Here is a 19,495-nt window from a genome sequence, read left to right as displayed (position 1 = left end):
CCAAAGAAATGAAATTTGGCAAATGGATGTGTTTCATTTTTCATACTTTGGAAAATTAAAGTATGTGTACCATAGCATATTCAAGATTTCAGTGGGCAACTACTTCAAGTTCTGAAAAGGCTGATTTGTAATTATACATGTATTAGAAGTTATGGTGTGGTAGAAGAAGGTATGGTGATACCTGTACACATTAAGACTGACAATGCTCCAGCATATGTCTCTAGTAAAATGAAACAGTTTTTGCATATTACAACAGAAAGCATATTACAGATATACCATACAATCCTACAGGACAAGATCTTCCAATAAAGATCTAATCACACTTTTAGAAATATGCTTAATAAGAATGAGTAAGGAACAACACCTGCAGAGAGACGTTGGGTAATTTTTAAAAACCTGCAGAATTAAATCAGTCTGAATATTTTAAAGATACCTTGACCTCAGAATGAAAACCAGGATATGTGTTACACTGGAGAAGAGGTTTTGTCTTTGTTTCCACAGGAGAAGGAAAACTGTGGATACCCTCAAAATTGATAAAGATTAGTGTAGAGGAATGTTAAATCAGAACATGGCTGTTCTGGCAAGAGATCACATTCATAGACCTTCTAGGTCTATTGATCCAGCTGGCAAGAGATCACACCCAAAGAACTAGGTCTGTGTGATCCTGCTGGAATACAAATACAGACAGAGGCAACAGAACTGAGTTCAAGGCCAGCCTGGTATAGAGCAAGAATCAGCTAAAGAAAAGCTTAAGTCCAGGCATGGTGATATATGCCTTTAATCCCAAACAATGGTAAAATTAGTTTGTAGAAGGAAGCACCCATGTTTGAAAGTGATGTCTAATTGAATGGCAGAAAAGTTGATGAATCAGAGATTTGACAGAATAGGAATACACCCAACTCTCATGAGAAGAGAGAAGAAAAGGAAGGTACTTAAGAGGCAGTTTTACAGGCTGGGCATGGTGGTGCATGCCTTTAATCCCAGCACTTGGGAGGCAGAGGCAGGTGAATGAATCCCTGTGCTTTCAAGGCAGCCTGGTCTGCATAGTGAGTCCAGGACTTCCAGGGATATACACAGAGAAACCCTTTATCAAAAAACAAAACAAAACAAAGAGGCAGTTTTACAAAGGGAGGAGGCAGTTTTTACCTGGACAGTAATAGAGAGATGGATGGCAGAGAGAGAACTCAGGTGAAGACAGAACGAGACAGAAAATGAAAAGAAGCCAGATTAAGCAGATTGCTGAGTTAGTTTGAGGCCAAGCAGAGCAATTCCCAGCCAAGAGAGAAGCCAGATTAAATAAATCAGCTGGGAGAAGAGTTTGAACCAGAACAGCTGAGTTGAACCAGCCAGCCCAGAGCTCAAAAGGAACAAGTAAGGGTGAGCTCATTAAGCAGTAAGTCTCAGAGGTTAAAACATTCCAGGCCTAGATTAGATTGTATGGAGGCTAGAAGCTTCCAGGACTAGGCCGAGGTTAGCAGAAGGATGAAGTAATACTCCCAGACAACAACTGAGCCAGGAGAATAAAATTACTTTTACAGATTAGATTCAAACAGAAGAGTTCTCCTGAATAAAGAGAGGTGATAGTTCATCAGACAGCTTGGTCATTCAGTTCAAACTAATGTATAAAGACTGAAGTTTTCTTCTTAAGTAAAAAGGATAGTTTTATTGTTTGGTATTGAAAACATAGTTCAGAGATGTAAAATGTTTTAAGTAACTTCAAAGGTTACTACAGTTCAAACTTTGTTTATAAATCTCTAAGAGTTGGATTAATTTGGAGCTAAGATTAAAAAAAAAAAAAAGAGCAGGGTGGTGGTGGCCCATGCCTTTAACCCCCGCAGACAGGTGACCTGTGTGCGTTAGTTGTTCTCTAAGTCCTAGGGTTACAATGAACAGCGTGGTGATGGGTCACCCCTTTAATTTGAGCAGTTGGGAGGCATATGCCTTTCATTGCAACACTCAGAAGTCAGAAGCACGCAGATCTCTGAGTTCAAGGCCAGTGAGATTTCAGGATAGAGGACAAGGCTTCCTTCCCCCTAACATCTCATTGCAAAGTTGTCGCAATACTGGAGCAGGTTCCCCTGGCATCAAGGATGGATCCTCCATTCCAGAAACTCTGAAGGAGGAGACCACTGATTTCGTGGTTTTTTTAAAAATTATTTTCATGGGCTGGAGAGATGGCTCAGAGGTTAAGAGCACTGTCTGCTCTTCCAGAGGTCCTGAGTTCAATTCTCAGCAACCAAATGGTGGTTTACAACCATCTATAACTGTAGTCTCATAGGACCAGATGATCTCTTCTGGTATACAGATAGGTGTACATGCAGATAAAATATCCATATGCATAAAATAGATAACCTTAAATTATTTTGATGTATTAATTTAAAAAACCTAAAAGTTTAAGTAGTTAAAACTGGAGCTTGGGAAGTTTTACATTTAATGTAATAAATAAAGATTTCTTACTTGACAAATAGACTGTGTGCTTCTTGCTTTGGTCCCCAGAATGGGGAGCACTCGGTATGTAAGTAGATACAATGATCTGTGGATGTGAAGTCCTCTCCCAGAGCACCACCCTGGTCTGGGGGAATCAAGGGGCTGCTGTCTACATGGCTTTTTAGTAGCACTACAATTCCTTTAACAGGACAAGTTAAAGCCTGTGAAAACATAGTAATACAAAGTCACAAAACGAAGTAGATATATTGCTTTATGAGAGTAAGCTATAAGACAAAAGAGTAACATCTATAATGATACTTTAAAAAGCTGTGCTGCCTATCTACTACATCTGAGCAGAGGGTCTAGGTCCACACCATGCATGGTCCTTGGTTGATGCATGAGCCTCTGCAGCAACTGCCTCCGCTGCCAGGATTTGTTGGTTCCACTGGTCTCCTTGTGGAGCTGTTGTCCCCTCCAGGTCCTTTTAGCCCCCAACTCTTCCATAAGACTCCCTGTGCTCCACCCTTAAGTTTAGCTGTGAGTCTCAGCATCTGCTTCAATCCCCTCCTGGGTGGAGTCTTCAGAGGACCTCTATGGTAGTCTCCTGTCCTGTTCCTTCTCTTCAACTGCTTCCGGTGTCTATTCTATTTATCCTTCTGAGAAGTAGACATTCTCCCTAGGGTCTTCCTTGTTATTTAATTTCTTTAGGTCTGTGTATTGTAGTGTGATTATCCTGTATTATGTGGCTAATATCTGCTTATAAGTGAATATATACTATGTGTGTCTTTTTGGGTCTGGGTTACCTCACTCAGGATGATCCTTTCTAGTTTCACCCATTTGCATGCAGATTTCAGTATTTCCTTGTTTTTAATAGCTGAGTAGTATTCCATTGTGTAAATGTGCCACAGTTTCTTTATCTATTCTTCAGTTTAGGGACATCTAGGTTGTTTCCAGATTCTGGCTATTGTGAATAAAACTGCTATGAATCTCAAGTGTAGATTAGCAAAGTTGCTGGATATATGGATACTATACAAAAGTCAGTTGTGGACACAGCTAGAAAAGGGCCTGTAGATTCAGTGTGCAATGTTTTCGTTTCTCTCTCTCTCTCTCTCTCTCTCTCTCTCTCTCTCTCTCTCTCTCATTGGTTTGTTTGTTTTTTGAGACAGGGTTTCTCTGTGTAGCCTTGGATGTTCTGGACTCACTTTGTAGACCTGGCTGGCCTTGAACTCACAGAAATCCACCTGCCTCTGCCTCCTGAGTGCTGGGATTATAGGGGAAACATACCTCCTTAATGTGTCCATAAGGATGCTTTTAGAAAGGCTCAACTGAGCAAAGAAGACCTACCCTGAATTTGGGTGACATCATCCCATGGACTGGGATTCTGAAATGAATACAGTAAAAAGAAGACAGTCAGATGAGACTTTTTATCTGTTATTCATCTGTCTCTGCTTCTTTTTTTATTTTTATTTTTAAAGATTTACTTATTTGGGGCTGGAAAGGTGGCTTAGAGGTTAAGAGCACTGGCTGTTCTTCCAAAGGTCCTGAGTTCATTTTTAGCAACCACATGATGGCTCATAACCAACTATAATGAGATCTGGTGCCCTCTTCTGGCGTGCAGACAGAACACTATATAAATAATAAATAAATCTTTGAATCAGGCATGGTAGCACACACCTTTAACCACATCACTTGTGAGGCACAGACAGATGGATCTCTGTGAGTTTGAGGCCAGCCTGGTCTATAACAGTCTAGGGCAGCTGTTATATAGAGAAACCCTGTTTCAAAACAAAACAAAACAAAAAGACTTTTTTAAAGGTTCTTTTATTATTATTTGTACATTATTCTGGCTACACGTGTGCCTGCCAGACTGGGATAAGCTTCAAATCACGTATCTTATTAGGGACTTGAATCATATAAAACATATGGAGAACTCTTACATATCCAAAATAGAAAATATCATAACCTAATTCAGAAATAGGCCAAAAAAAACCCTTACATTTTACCAAAGAAGAATCATGAAGAGCAATAAGTGCATTAAAAAACGCTCAGTATCATCACTGTTGAGCAAATGCACTTCAGAACAACAAAATACCACTTTCCACCCACAATAACGGCTAAAATAGAAGGACAGATATTTTCTAGCAGGTGGAGAATTTGATACCCTCACACATTACTGAGGAAGGTAGAAAAGAGTGCCTCCTTTAGACAGCAGTTTATCAGTTGCCTAGAACTGACAGGAACCCTACATTGTCAGAATCGCTTACCAAAGTAGAGGAAGTAAGGCTTAAAATCTTATTTCTAGCTCTCCTAAAACCAGAAAGAGGATTTGTTTTGAACTGAGGTCTCACTATGTTTCCCAGGTTGATTCTGAATTCCAGAGTTCAAGTTCTCCTCCTGCCCTAGTCTCTCAAGTGCTAGTGCCACGGGCATGTGATACTACTGCTTACTCACCTGGTTGGCTCTGAGTTGTGTAGAACCGTCCTTGTACACCAATGTCACCACCAGGGCTGCTGCCTGCTTGAGGCTATCCATCAGCTGAACTTTTGCCAAATCATCCAAATATCTAACATCACAAAGCTGTTCTCCAAAAGCTCTTGTGTCCTCAGAGATTAGCGGGGTTTCAATCTCATCAGTATCTTCTCCCAGTGCTGTGCATTTCCTTGCTTTTTCTGGAGAATTACTACTCGTAATATATTTTCTTTTAGGATTCAAGCTTTCCTTATCTTCTTTAACTATGCTCTCCTTTAGAAAGTGCTTTCTCTTATGCTCCATTTTCTGTAAAACCAAAGCTTCCTGATCATACGGTGGAATTAAATAACTGGAAAGAGCCAAGAAGCTGGTGCTGTTCTGCACTTGACCAGCAGAGAGCTGACTTGTGAGATTTGTAATGGAGGGCTGAGAAGAGAGCTCAATGGAGCCTCTTGATATCTGGGTTATTAATGACTTAGAGTTCTGTAGAAAAAAAGAAAAATATTTCATCACAAGACATATCTATAAACCAAGTTAATTTTTTTTTCAAGACAAGGTTTCTCTGTGTAGCCTTGGCTGTCCTGGACTCACTTTGTAGACCTCTAACTCACAGAGGCCTACCTGCCACTGCCTCGCCAAGTGCTGGGCTGGGATTACAGGTATGTGCCACCACGCCCAGCTTCCAAGTGAGTTTTGATATGGCTTATCAAAAGTAATATGAAGATTTTTACATATATATGATCTTTCTCTTTTCTTTTTCTGTGGTGGATGCTGAACAAGTGTTCTACCACTGAGCCACCCCTCCAGCCTTAGAACCACACTTTCCAACAGAGTTAGACAGTCTTACTAGATTATGAACAGCCGGATCCTGGGGCTAGAGCAGGTACAAGTTCAAAATGTTTCCTTTAGCCCTTTACTGGGAATCATTCATCTCAGAAGATAATGAGAGGGAAGCCTCGATTTACAACTCCAAACAGAGGCCAGTCATAGAGAAAATGAAATCGTAACAACTACTTGATAATGGCCAGGCACAGTGGTGCACACCTGTAATCCTAGCACTCGGGAAAGCAGAGAAAGGCGGATCTCTGTGAGTTCAAAACCAGCCTAGTCTACAAAGTGAATCCAGGACAGACAGGACTGCACAGAGAAACCCTGTCTTGAAAAACAAAACAAGACAAAACAAACAAAAACTTCTAGCTGATAATGTTAATTGACCTATTAAATTAAGAAAAGCACAGCTCAGTGATCCTGTCCTCACTCCATCAATGTGCAGTCCATATAGACAGAAACATCCACTGACAAGAGAGAAACATCTCCACCCATTTAGTAGACTTGTTTACAATGGTACTTTGTGTTTAATGTCCATATCATAATTTATATTTTATTTCTTTTTTGTACATCTGTACAATAAGAGTATTTTTAAAGTAATTTTGAACTGAGTGCTGGTGGAACATGCCTTTAATCTCAGCACTCGAAAAGCAAAGGCCAGCCTGGTCTACAGAGTGAGTTCCAGGAGAACCAGGTCTCACCTGTCTCAAAAAAAAGTAATCTTGAAAGAAAATATCTTAACACTTGATCATATACCACAGACAATTTAACTTACTGCAGAGAAATAGTTTATGGTTCCAAGAACAGACTTTTAGGCATAAAATTATATTAATTAAAAATTCTGTGGAGGCATATTCAAGAAAAGAAATTCAATAAGATTTCAGACTATTAAAGATCTTGCTTGTTGGGTGTGGTGGTGCATGCCTTTAATCCCAGCACTTGGGAGGCAGAGGCAGGCAGATCTCTGTGAATTCAAGGCCAACCTGGTCTACAAAGTGAGTTCAGGACAGCCAAGGCTACACAGAGAAACCCTGTCTCGAAAACAAACAAACAGACAAAACAAAAAAAAGAGAGAGATATCTTGTTCATGTGGTGTTTGTTTTTGCTTTGGTTGGTTGGTTGGTTTTTTTTTTTTTTTTAGATAAGGTTTTTCTGTACTCAGGCTGTCCTAGAACTTGCTCTGTATACCAGGCTGGGCTCAAACTCTGCCTGCCTCTGCTGAGATTAAAGATGTGCCACCATGTCTTTGAATCACAATGGATGTATTTTAAGTTTCATGACAGTTTTTAAAATATTAGTATTAACAATATACTAGAATAATATTCTTTGCAACTTTAGAAAGTCAGGGTGAATGCTTTAAATTTCAGCTTTAAAATATATCAGTAAGAACATGACTTTTCAAAATCCTAGGGCCAAATAATCAGCCAGTAGTACCAAGAATAGGTCCTGACATTATTCCCACTTTACTACAGGGAGTTTAATTTTAAATTAGGTTGGAGGCTGGCAAGATGACTCACTTGCCACCAAGCCTGAGAGATGAGTTAGATCCTGGGACCCACATGGTGGAAAATAATCTAACTTCTGCAAGTTGTCCTCTGACCTCCACATGTGCTTCATGGCATGTATATCTCCCTCAACAAAAATAAATAAATAAAAATTCAATAACACTTTAAAATAGCTTTTGCTAGGGGTAGTGCTATGATGCCCTTGAATCCCAGCACTCAGGAGTCAGAACAAGCAGATCTCTGAGAGTTTGAGCCAGTCCAGTGTACATAGTGAGGGCTACACTGTGAGACCCCAAAACAAAAACATAAATAAATAAATAAATAAATAAATAAATAAATAAATAAATTTTAAAAAATTAGGAGCCCAGGGTCGTGGTGTATGCTCCTAGGACCTGGTAGGCAGAGGCAGGCAGATCTCTGTGAGTTCAAGACTGACATAGTCTGCAGAGCAAGATCAAGGACAGCCAGTCTTGAAAAAAAAAATTAGGTTAGAAGCTCCAGCGTCCATTCTCTCCACTCTGAGGTGAGTTCCACCACTGTTCCTATACAATATCTTCAGTGACATAACCTCTTCTTCCTGCATTGTCAAAACTGGGTGGCTCACTAAAACTCTAGACTCTTTAAAAAGTTCTCAGTATCATTTCCCTACTCTGTAAAGGTAGGAGCTTCAGTTTGGCCAACTCCTGATCATTCATTACATTTCAACTTATATACAATGTTCACACTTCAGAAAGCTGTCCTGCCCCCACTACCTAGAAATGAAAATTGCAACAGCACAGAGCTTGGATAAATGTCCTTCCTCTTGGTCTCAGAGAACATGAAACTCAGCACTCTCACAGCACTTACTGCACACATGGAGCAGATGTGTGCCATGTTTCTGTGCTTTCCTGTCTAAGTTAACCCATGTGGTCTGGAGAACAGGAATGTTTTTTAAAGCATCGTCTGGAGTTTTGGCATATACTAGGATGCTTATTAAATATCTGTTAACAAATAAGGATCATCTGTTTAGAATTATTCATAATCGTAAATACTTACCTTTGTTTCTAGTGATTGAGTCTTCTCGTGTTCAGCTAATACTGAGTAATGAGCAGCAGATTTTTTGGTCACTTTTGAAGCTTAAAAACAAACAAACAAACAAACAAATTAACATTGAAAAATAAATTAAAGAACCAGGCATAGTACTGCATGCCTTTAATCCCAGTATTTTAGAAGCAGAGGCAGGTGAATCTTCATGGGTTTGAAGCCTGTCTAAGCTACATACCCAGATTCAGACCAGACAGGGCTGCATACAGAGACCCTACCTTAAAGAAAACAAAACAAATAATAAAATTAGCTAACAATTGAAAACGATTAATTTGCTATTTAACCATTATCAACACAATCAAAATGCATCAGACCAATGTAGTAAGTAGCTGCGTAAAGTGTCTTCAAAACAGAAGACATGTCCATTTAATTATGAAATGTTTATTTGTAGTTACTTGGAACTTGTACTTGAATATTTTATTTTGAAAACTCAAAAGTGCCAGACAGTAGTGGTGCATACCTTTACTTATAGCACTCGTGAGGCAAAGGCAGGCATATCTATGAGTTCGAGGCCAGCCTAGTCTACAGAGCTAATTCCAGGACAGCTACGCTACATGGAGAAGAATCCTGTTTTGGGGGGAAAAAAAGAGGAGAGTGAACAAAAGGAAGGGAAGGGAAGGGAATGGAGGGGAGAGGAGGGGAGAGGAGGGGAGGGGAGGTACAAAACCCAAAGTTCACATTTTAGAAACACCTTATAAGTTCTAAAGGTTTGAAGAAATTGTTAAACTGAGTAATACTGCAATAGAATAGTATCAGAAGCTCAGGAAACATCACTGATACACACACCTAATTTAGATTTTAGTTTTAATTACCCTGGGCTGGAGAGCTGCATAAATGGCTCAGTGTGTAAAGTGTTTGCTGAGTAAGAATGAAGACTTCAGTTTGGTCTCCAGAACTCATGTAGAAAGTGAGGTGTGAGGGCTGGAGCGATGGCTCAGAGGTTAAGAACACTGTCTGCTCTTCCAAAGGTCCTGAGTTCAATTCCCAGCAAACCACATGGTGGCTCACAACATCTGTAATGAAATCTGGTGTCCTCTCCTACAGGTGTACATTTGGGCAGAATATTGTATACATACATAACAAATGAATCGATCTTTTTTTAAAAGCCAGGTGTTGTGCAAGTTTATAATTCCAGTACTGACTGATGTGGAGATAGGATCCCTGTGGCTCACTAGCCATCTAGAATAGCCTAAGGTGGGTCGTGGGTCCCAGGTCCCAGTGAGACACCCTATCTCAAACAAACAAACCAACAAGCCAAGATAAATAGCTAGCTCCTGCACTCACTGGTGCACTCACACAGAAACAAACTGACTAATTTGAGCTGAACAGTAAAGGGGCAGAACTAAAACACAATCCCAAGGAATGTAACTTAGACATCTGTGTTCATAGCCACTCTGACAGTGTACATGGCCCCACTTGCTCATGTATAACTTCAAGGCTCCCAGAGCGCACATGGAAAATAGACCGGACAAAGGCACTCAAAATGGAAAAGGTGAACCAATGCTTGGACCATGTCATTCAAATGAGTCACTGCTTAGGTAGGCATGGTGACATATATCTGTGGTCCAGTTGCTTGGGAGGATACAGTAGAAAGATCACTTGATAAAGACCAACCTTGGCCACACAGTAAAATACATTCTCTAAGAAAAAAAAAACTATCACTCTACCTTTCAGAGCATGGTGAGTTCAGTGTTGCCAACCTAACACCAGCTGACGGTTCAAAGATCATGCACTGGGGACTCTGAGCCCAATCTCTGCTGTTGGGAAGTTGAATGTTCGACAAACAAACAGTTAAATCAGTCCTGGCTAATAAACCCCACACAGCCTCTACCTCGACTGCCATGGTTAGTAAACCCAAAGTAAGTAACCATGTATTAGGCCTGGGACAGAGGCTGATATGTGTTAATTGGCCAAGTCATTCTGATAACATGGCTGTTGGTGCAGCCTGTGGTGGATGTTCATAGGTGAGAGATACTTCAGGTCTGTGCCCTGAACCTAGCCATATGCCTTACCTCAAGAATTCTCTGTGCCAGACTCCTGATATTTCTTATTCCAGATTGGTCAGCTAGCCAACCTTTGTCTATAGGTCCAAAGTTTTCTAACCTTGGTTTACTCATCCATACAATGTGATGTGTAAGTTAATCTCCCTTGGATTTATCTTCCACATGTCTTTCAGGGTACCTGAACTAGAGTCTGGCACACCTGCATCCATCTTTTTTTCTTTTTGCACACTGAGACAACACATCACATGCTAAGCCATACATCTCTGAACCACTGGCTCAAGTAGCCAGTTGTACCTACTAGCTTGTCTATACCCAAACCAAATGAACCACTTCCAGCATACAATGGACTGAAGACCCTCTTACTGATGCTCTGACAGAACTGGACAATGTTTGGTGTTTGGAACTCAAGGTTACTTGATGTCCTCACAGTCTCAAGCTCCATTTTTACCAGGAGCTAGTACCATAGCAGGGGTAATTTCTAGTTTAATTTTAAGACATATAATTCTCTGATGCTGATGGCACAGCCTTGCTTCATGTTCTTGGAGTCTGTATTAGGATTCTCTTGTTAAGGTTCTATTCTTCCATCTCTACTACCATAAGGTCTGTTGAACTGGCAATGCATATGGCTGAACCCCAGCTACATTAGGCCCTACATGAATCAGGTGACTTTTGTATCACTCACTGTATGGGATAGAACACATTCCCAAGTGTGGAATAAACACCTTTATTCTCTACAAAGTTTTCTATCAGGTTCTGTGGCTCTTTCTTAGTGGTGGGACATATAAAATGCTGTAATTTGTCTTTTAATTGAAGGTGATACTCTATTACACCCCCCAAGGCTTCTGAATTGAATAACCAGACCTCTAATTAAAAAACATTTCTTGTTTGTGCTGTTGGACTGGCATGATGGCATCAAAAACACTTCCTCATAGTCCCGGGGCAAATAAAGGTGTATGCTGTCCATCCTAAGTGGATGTGAACTTCTTTTTTTCTTACAACTTATTAAATCAATTACACTTTTAAACATAGTGTTCAACTTTATCTATGTAATTATCTCTCATAAATAAATTCATCTGCTTTTAGCTTAATAGTATTCTTTGTCTATTGTTACCAATCCATTTACTTTCAACAGTGCATAATCTAGAGTCCAGAGGCATTAAGGATAAAAGTAAATTGTCCTATACTTTATGATATATTACTCTAGAATGTAGAACATATAATATGCTCAATAAGGAACAATTATTTTTGTTCCTTCTTATTTGCTCAAATTGTTATAAATGATTATGTCCTGTTATGTGTTATACACAACAAAGAGAATGCATTTAGACAAAAACATCATTAAAGATACATGAACATGGACTTGGAAAGAAATACAAGTGATAGAAATTTCATAACTGCTTGCGATCCTGAAGCTGACCTGTAAACACTTGACACAATGCTAAACTTGGTCAGCAGAGGGTGCTGCAGGAACACCGCCAGAGGATGGACACCTTTCCTTTTTTCAGTACTCTCCTCCAGCTTTGGGGGAGGAAGCTGCTCCCTATCTGCTACTTAGATCTTTTAGCGTTCTCTTTATACGCCTTGGTGGCTAAAATCCATCTAGTCAGTAATGACTTAAACATCCCCTGTTCAAATTACTACGTAACTTCTGTCCCCTGAGGGGACGAAAATACACACTTAACAAGCAAGCCAAGTTCTGCTAGAACAGGAAGGGGAAGGAGACCCAAGAAAGAAAGAAAAACAAACAAACAAACAAAAAAACCCTACATATACTATAAAAGCACATACAAGCTCTGAAAACTTCAGATAAAATGTGTGAGTACATAAAAAAAAATTAAGAAAAAAATAGGGTAATAAGACATCATGTTTAGTTTTAAGTTTCCCTGAAATATTACAAAATAAACAACATGCTGCATTTTCCTAAGACAGATGCCCCTGCACTGATTTCAAGCAAAAGGACAGTAGGGCCCGGATTTTCAGCCATCCAGGCAGCCAGGTTATAGATTAGCTGCATGGGAAAGGGCTTCTGGGTTGTGTATCTGGATGGGAAAACCTCTAGAACCACACTTTTGGTACCATTTGGGTTTTGCCCTCTATTCAAATTGTACTTTGATAATTCACTCTATCTTTCACTTCAACCTACTCTGGTTCCCCTTCCAAAAGTCTTTTTTCCACTTTAATCCTATTATGAACAGAAGAGTAAACATAAAACATTTGTCTGAGTTGGGCTTCTATAATTTAATATGATATCCAGTTCCATCATTTTCTCTACAAAAGGCATAGTTTCATTATGGCTGAATAAGACTCTATTGTGTATATAAACATTTTATTTACTCATCTGTTAATGTATGTTCCCACAACCTTGAATTCTGGGGGCCTAGAAATTTTGGTTTCTGAGGGGGAAGAGTTCTTGCCAGGAGTCACAACAAATATTCCGTTGACCTGAAAGCTCAAGACTTCCCCCTGGCTATTCTGGGTTTCTGATGCCCTTAAACCAACAGGCTAAGAAAGAATTAAGTGTTAGGAGGCGTGATTGATCCAGATTACCATGATGACATTGGATTGCTTCTCCACAATTGAGGTAAGAAAGAGTATATCTGAAATTCAGGAATCCTTTAGGGTGTCACTTGGTGCTATGACCTGTGATTAAGTCAATGGGAAACTACAACAGCCAATCCAGACAGGGTAACAAAGAGCACGGACTCTTCAGAATGAAGGTATGGGTCACTCCTCTAGGAAAGGAGCCAAGACCTGCTGAGGTGTTTGCTGAGAATGGAGGAAATACTGAGTGTATAGCAGAGGAAGGCCACATGAGCAGTTGCAGAAATGAAGATTATAAGTGACATGGCTCTGCCATACTTTATTTTATTAGGCTTTTAAATTTATTTATTATTTATACAGAATCCTGCCTGCATGTGTGCCTGCAGGCCAGAAGAGGGCACTAGATCTCATTATAGATGGTTGTGAGCCACATTGTGGTTGCTAGGAGTTGAACTCAGGACCTCAGGAAGACATTGTGGTTGCTAGGAGTTGAACTCAGGACCTCAGGAAGAGCAGCCAGTGCTCTTTACCTCTGACCCAACCTCCAGCCCCCGGCTCTGCCATATTTTAAGAATGTGTTTGTACAGATATTTGTGTTTTCTTTCCTCAATTTATTTATCATATAATGTAACATCAATTAAAAGACTATCAGTGGTTATCATATTCAAGTTTGAGATATTAAAAGAACGTCCCTCAAGGGACATTGGTGCCTATTCTAAAATTTATAGTGTGTTTGTGGTTATATGAGAGATAGTATATCACATTAGGCATAATTATGGCTAGTTAAATATATAATGTATTTGCAACTGTAAATGAGATAGTTATATCATGTTAGGTGTAATTATTATCTGGTTATTATTTTCATTTGGAAATTAAGCATAACATAATGAGATATAATTTGTCAAGTTGACAAAAGGTGAACTTGTGCTGGCTATTCTTGGTTGCCAACTAGACTACATCTGTAATTGACTAAAATCCAAGCAACAGAGTACAACTGTGAAGAAATTTTTCTTAATTAAATAATTTGAAGTGGAAAGACCTACTTTTAAATTGGATCTTTTATGGTGGAAGGTCTGCAATCTGTTAAAGGACATAGAAGGAGGAAGTGGCCAGACAGTGGTGTCTGCTTCTTTTAATCCCAGTACTCAGGAGGCAGAAGCAGGGGGATCTCTGTAAGCGTGAAGAAAGCATAGTCTACAGAACGAGTCCCAAGACAGCCAGGAGAAACGCTGTCTTGGGGTGGAGGGAGGAAGCTCTCTTTTTGCCTGTTTGCCCTCACTCTCACTTGCAAGCCCATCCTTCATTGGCATTCCAGACTACATCTTTAGAATTCCAACAAATACTAAAGACCAGCTGAGACACCCAGCCTCATGAACTGAACTATTACTGGTTTCTTGGACCTTACATTGGCAGACAACCACTGTTGGACTAGCTGGACCACAGCGTGTAAGCCATTCTAATAACCTCCCTCCTCCCTCCTCCCTCCCCTCCACTGTTTATACATACATAGAGAAATTTTGCAGAATTGAGGATTCTGCTTATTCATATATTAATTCTATCAGTTTTGTTTCTCTAGAGAACCCTAATACAATGGGCATGTATGCTGATTCTATAACCTGGCTATTGTGAATAGGTGTGTAGGTATCTGACTTTGATTTCACTGGATATATACCCAGAAGTGTACAGCTGGATCATGTATGTATGTATGTATGTATGTATGTATGTATGTATGTATGTACATACTTGGTTTTTGGAGACAGGGTTTCTGAGTAGCCCTGGTTGTTCTGAAACTCACTCTGTAGACTAGGCTGGCCTTGAATTCAGAGATCTGCCTGGCTCTGCCTCTGGAGTACTGGAATTAAAGGTATGTGCTGCCACCACCACCAATCATATTATTTTTTTTTTTTTTGACACAGGGTTTCTCTGTGTATTCTTAGATGTCCTGGACTTGCTTTGTAGACCAGGCTGGCCTCGAACTCACAGCGATCCACCTGCCTCTGCCTCCCGAGTGCTGGGATTAAAGGTGTGCGCCGCCATGCCCGGCCCCCCTACATCTTGAACAGCATATTTTTTTAAAAGAAAGTATTTAAAATTTAAATTTATTCTTACTATTTTATGAGTGTTTTGCCTGTATGTACCTCTGTGCACCACATGCATGCCTGATGCCCAAGCAGGTGGTAAGCCTCCATGTTGGTGCTGGGAATCAAACTTTTGCAACAAGTGTTCTTTTTTTTCCTCCTTCTGTATTCTTTCTTTTTTCCATTTTAATTATGTTTCTTTTTAAAATATACATTTATATTATTACACTTGAATAAAATAAACTACATAGAGCAGGAAGAACCACAAGACAATTAGGAATTATATAAATGTTGCATTCACAGTGATTTGGCTATTTGTATTTGGCAAACTTGAAGTAAAATCTTTCCTATCTTGTTGGGTCTAAATTTCTCAATGAAAATCAGTATCTATCATATCTCATCTCTATTAACTTAAAACATCTATTTTGATCTAAAAACATCTTAACCCCTAACCAACTAAGTTTAATTGTAAGACTAAACTATCTGGTCTTCAACCCATCAGAGACTTGAATATAGAATTTTGTATATTGATGCAAAATAAGTGTAACTCTGATATATTGGTATAGAATTCAAATCTAAGATTATTCTTCACACACATATATACATACATATGAATGTATGTATGTTTGTATATTTCTACTCGAATATGAGGTATTATACCCATCCAACTCAATCATAATACAAGGTTTACTTCCAATACCTTGAAAGTGGTGCTGCAGCCTATTTAGGATAATTAAGTAATACAAGCTAATTGCTAGTTGAACAAATCATGGTCATGTCAAATACTAGTCTAATTTTATCACAAGAATATATATCGTAGGTCTAACAGATATGATTCTATAGATATATAAGGTAAAATAGTTAAATAAGGTCTTCAAAAGCCTCAGAGACTTACAGAATATGGCATTTAAAGATGTTTTTCTAAAAATTCAAAAATTGTTAATATTTATTATTATGTATACAGTGTTCTGCCTGCATGTATACCTGCAGGTCAGAAGAGGGCATCAGATCACATTATAGATGATTGTGAGCACCATGTGGTTGCTAGGAATTGAACTTAGGACCTTTGTAAGAGCACTCTTAACCACTGAACTGTCTCTCCAACCCCTCTAAAGATTCTTTGACAAGACAAGTTAATTCCTGGCAACACCAAGCCTTCCTCAAAGGAGGTGATGAGCATCAAAGAACCTCCTTATGGAGTTGGCTTCAAATGTGGCAAACCAGCCACCAGGCAAAATGTCCTCATTTCTACCACAGACAGAATCCTGCCTAAAATGGGCAAGCTTAGATGCAGGTAGAGTCAACGGCCAAACTCTGCCAAAACAGGGTAAGCAAGTCCTCAATAGTTCCTGCCTCAAAAATATGTCTGTCAGAGATATTGGGCTAGAAGGCCAAAGATGATGTGCCAACATTATAGAGCGTGTTGGGTGACTGTTCAGGCAGTAAACTGTCATTTTTTCTTTTACAAGAAGTGTTCTTAATCACTGAGCCAATTGTCCAATCCCACTTTTGTCTTATTGATGACAGACATTCTGACTGGTGAGATGGAATCTCAATGTAGTTTTGAGTTTTCCTGACAGCTAAAATCTTCACACTTTTCATGTATTTATTTGGCTGCATATATTTCTTTTCAGAGCTGTTTGATTTACCTGTTGATTATTGATTGCCTAATTTTTCTTTTTAATTTCTTGAGGTTTAAAAATGTTTAGATGCCAATGCTGTTAGATGAGAAGCTTGCAAGAATTTTCTCCCATGTTGTAGGCTGTCTTCACTGCTAACTTTTTCCCATGATGCCCAAACTTAATTCTGTGTAATTCCACTGATTACTTCTTGACTTCTTGGGCTACAGTCCTATTCAGAAGGTCCTGTGTCTCTATCCTTAAGTGTTTTTCCTCTTTTCTTCTAGGTGTTAAATTAATTTCACTTTCCCCAGCACCAATTGAAGATGCTGTCTTTTTTCCAACATATTTTGGCATCTCGGCTGAAAAATCGGTTGTTTGTAGCTTCACGGGTTCATTCCAGGGTCCTCAATTCTAAGCCATTGTTGGTCTCTGTCTGTTTTTGTGTCAGTATCAAACTGTTTTTTGTTTTTATTACTGCTTTGTATTATAATTTGAAATCAAGTGTTGTGATACCTGTGGCATTACTTTTTGCTCAGGATTGCTTTGACAACTTGAGGTCTTTGTGCTTTCATATTAATTTTAGATAAGTTGTCATTAATGTCATTGGAATGTTGACTGGGAGTGCAATGATTCTATAGATCGCTTTTGACAATAGTCATTTTCCTCCTGCCAGTCAATGAATGTATTTTCCCCCATCTTCTAGTGTCTTCAATTTCTTTGTTGGGTGCTACTCTTGTCACCTTAAAAGCTTCTTTTTTTTTTTTTTTTTTTTTTTTTGGTTTTTCGAGACAGGGTTTCTCTGTGTAGCCTTGGCTGTCCTAGCCTCACTTTGTAGACCAGGCTGACCTTGAACTCACAGGGATCCACCTGCCTCTGCCTCCCGAGTGCTGGGATTAAAGGCAAGTGCCACCACGCCTGGCTAAGTCTCTCATTTTGTTTAGGTTTATTTCTAGGTCTATTTGTCCTTCTTTTTGAGACAGGGTCTGTCTAAATAGTCCTGTATGTTCTGGAACTTGCTATATAGACCAGACTGACCTCTGCCTCTGAAATGCTGGAATTAAAGGCATACACCAGCAACCAGGCATGTGACGCACACCTTTAATCCCAGCACTCAGGAGGCAGAGGCAGGTGGATCGCGGTGGTTCGAGGCCAGCCTCATCTACAAAGCAAGTCCAGGATAGCCAAGGCTACACACAGAGAAACTGTCTCAAAACAAAAACAAAACAAAAAGGAATGCACCACCACATTCAGCCTAATTTATTTTTTTCAATATATTCTTTATCATTACATAGAAAAGCAACTGATGCTGATTTTGTATCTTGCTACTGTGATGAAAATGTTTATTTAGATATAAGAATTTTCTGGTAATATCAGAGTCTTTCTAAGTATATGATCACAGTCTGAAATAGGGATAATTGGGTATTTTCCTTTTCTATGTGTATCCTTTACTTCTCTCTTGCCTTACAGCCCTGGCTTAAGAATTCAAGGACTATGTTGGACAACAGTGGAGAGAATAGACCTATTTTTCTCTTTAAAACTGTTGGTTATGTCTATTTTGGGGTGACCTGTGCTTGCCATAGGGTACCAGTGGTGAGAGGGCAACTCTCAAGAGTTGGTTGTTTTTCTACCACATGGGTTCCAGGGATTGAACTTAATTGTCAGGCCCAGCAGTAAGCACCTTCACCTGCTGAGCTCCCTCACTACACATTGTTTTCTTATTCCTGAATTACAGGGAATGCTTTCATTTTTCCCCCTCCATTTAGTATAGTGTTTGCTATAGGTTTTCTTTCCAATTTTTAAATTTATTTTTCCATTTTCATGCATGTGGCGTGCAAGTGTATGTATGCATGCTTGCATGTACAGGCACACACGAGTGGATATATGAAATGATCATGAAGTAGAGATAAGTTGATATAAGGTATCATCTTCCATCACTCTTCTGCCTTATTCATTGAGGCAAGACCTCTCAATCAAATTGTGAGTTTGCTATGAGGCTATCTTCACTACAGACACAAGTGTACACACATACATGTATGTACATACACAGGTGTGCACACACACATGCACACACACATGGTCACACATCATTTACATGACTTCTGGGGATCTGAACTCAATTCCTTACATTTGTATGATAAGTACTTTAACCATTGAGTCATCTTCCCAACCCTTAAGTTTAAAACTACATTTATGTTTGTGTGTGCATGTGTCACACCATGCATGTGGTCAGGAGACAACTTTTGGTGTAACTCATATTTGCTATTTTGTGAGTTCTTTTTTCCACCCTTTATTCTGTCAGTTTCACTAACACTAGATAGGAGAAAAACAAGGATAGAAGAATTAGTAAAATCCATCAACCTAATTTCTTTCCTTTTGTTTCTTCTTTGACCATGGCTACTAACAAACTAAAACCAACCTTCCTAAAGGACCAACACCACGACCCCCTCCCCTTCCCCCGACTATCAGGGCTCTAGCACTTACATAGCCTCTGACGAGTTCCCAGAATTCCAAATGTCACAAAATTGCAGAAATTATCTGCAGTTGGCAAAACCATTTCTCTGCTAGAGCAGAAGGTAAATCACAGTCAGCTGCTATAGACAGTCCAAAGCAGCCCCAAATCCCCACACCTGACATTAAAATGAAAACATATTCTTATAATATTTGTTCTTTAAAGAAACCAAAATTACAGAATTCTTAAGAATGTCACTACATTTTGGGGAGTTCTCTCTGTCCACCAGGTATTTCCTGGGGATTGAACTCAGGTGGTCAAGCTTAGAGGGAAGTGCTGTTACCCAACAAACTCTCTTACTATGTTAAGATACGGTCTTTCTAGAACTAGTTGCTTCAGGAAAAGTATTGAACTTTGTCAAATGTATCTGTTGAGATGATCATGTGACTTCTGTCCTTGATTCAATTTATGTGCTAAATTAATTTGTTAA

General features: G+C 39.3%; 1 protein-coding gene across 1 annotated transcript in view; it reads right to left on the bottom strand.

Moving 5' to 3' along the window:
* The window catches only part of POLN (DNA polymerase nu), a 142,749-nt gene that overhangs the window by 101,196 nt on the left and 22,058 nt on the right, over window positions 1-19,495 (bottom strand). The window contains exons 3-5 of the mRNA XM_084798671.1: window positions 8,265-8,344; window positions 4,879-5,379; window positions 2,458-2,648 (exon numbers count right to left, since the gene is read on the bottom strand). Of these exons, the coding sequence (XP_084654797.1) occupies window positions 2,458-2,648; window positions 4,879-5,379; window positions 8,265-8,344 (772 nt within the window). The remainder of the gene's footprint in view (window positions 1-2,457; window positions 2,649-4,878; window positions 5,380-8,264; window positions 8,345-19,495) is intronic.

The sequence above is a fragment of the Acomys minous genome (assembly GCF_964271855.1).
Source record: "Acomys minous genome assembly, chromosome: 10".
Classification (NCBI taxonomy): Eukaryota; Metazoa; Chordata; class Mammalia; order Rodentia; family Muridae; genus Acomys; species Acomys minous.
The sequence above is the reverse complement of the archived record's forward strand: the minus strand, read 5'-3'. Positions and strand labels throughout refer to the sequence as shown.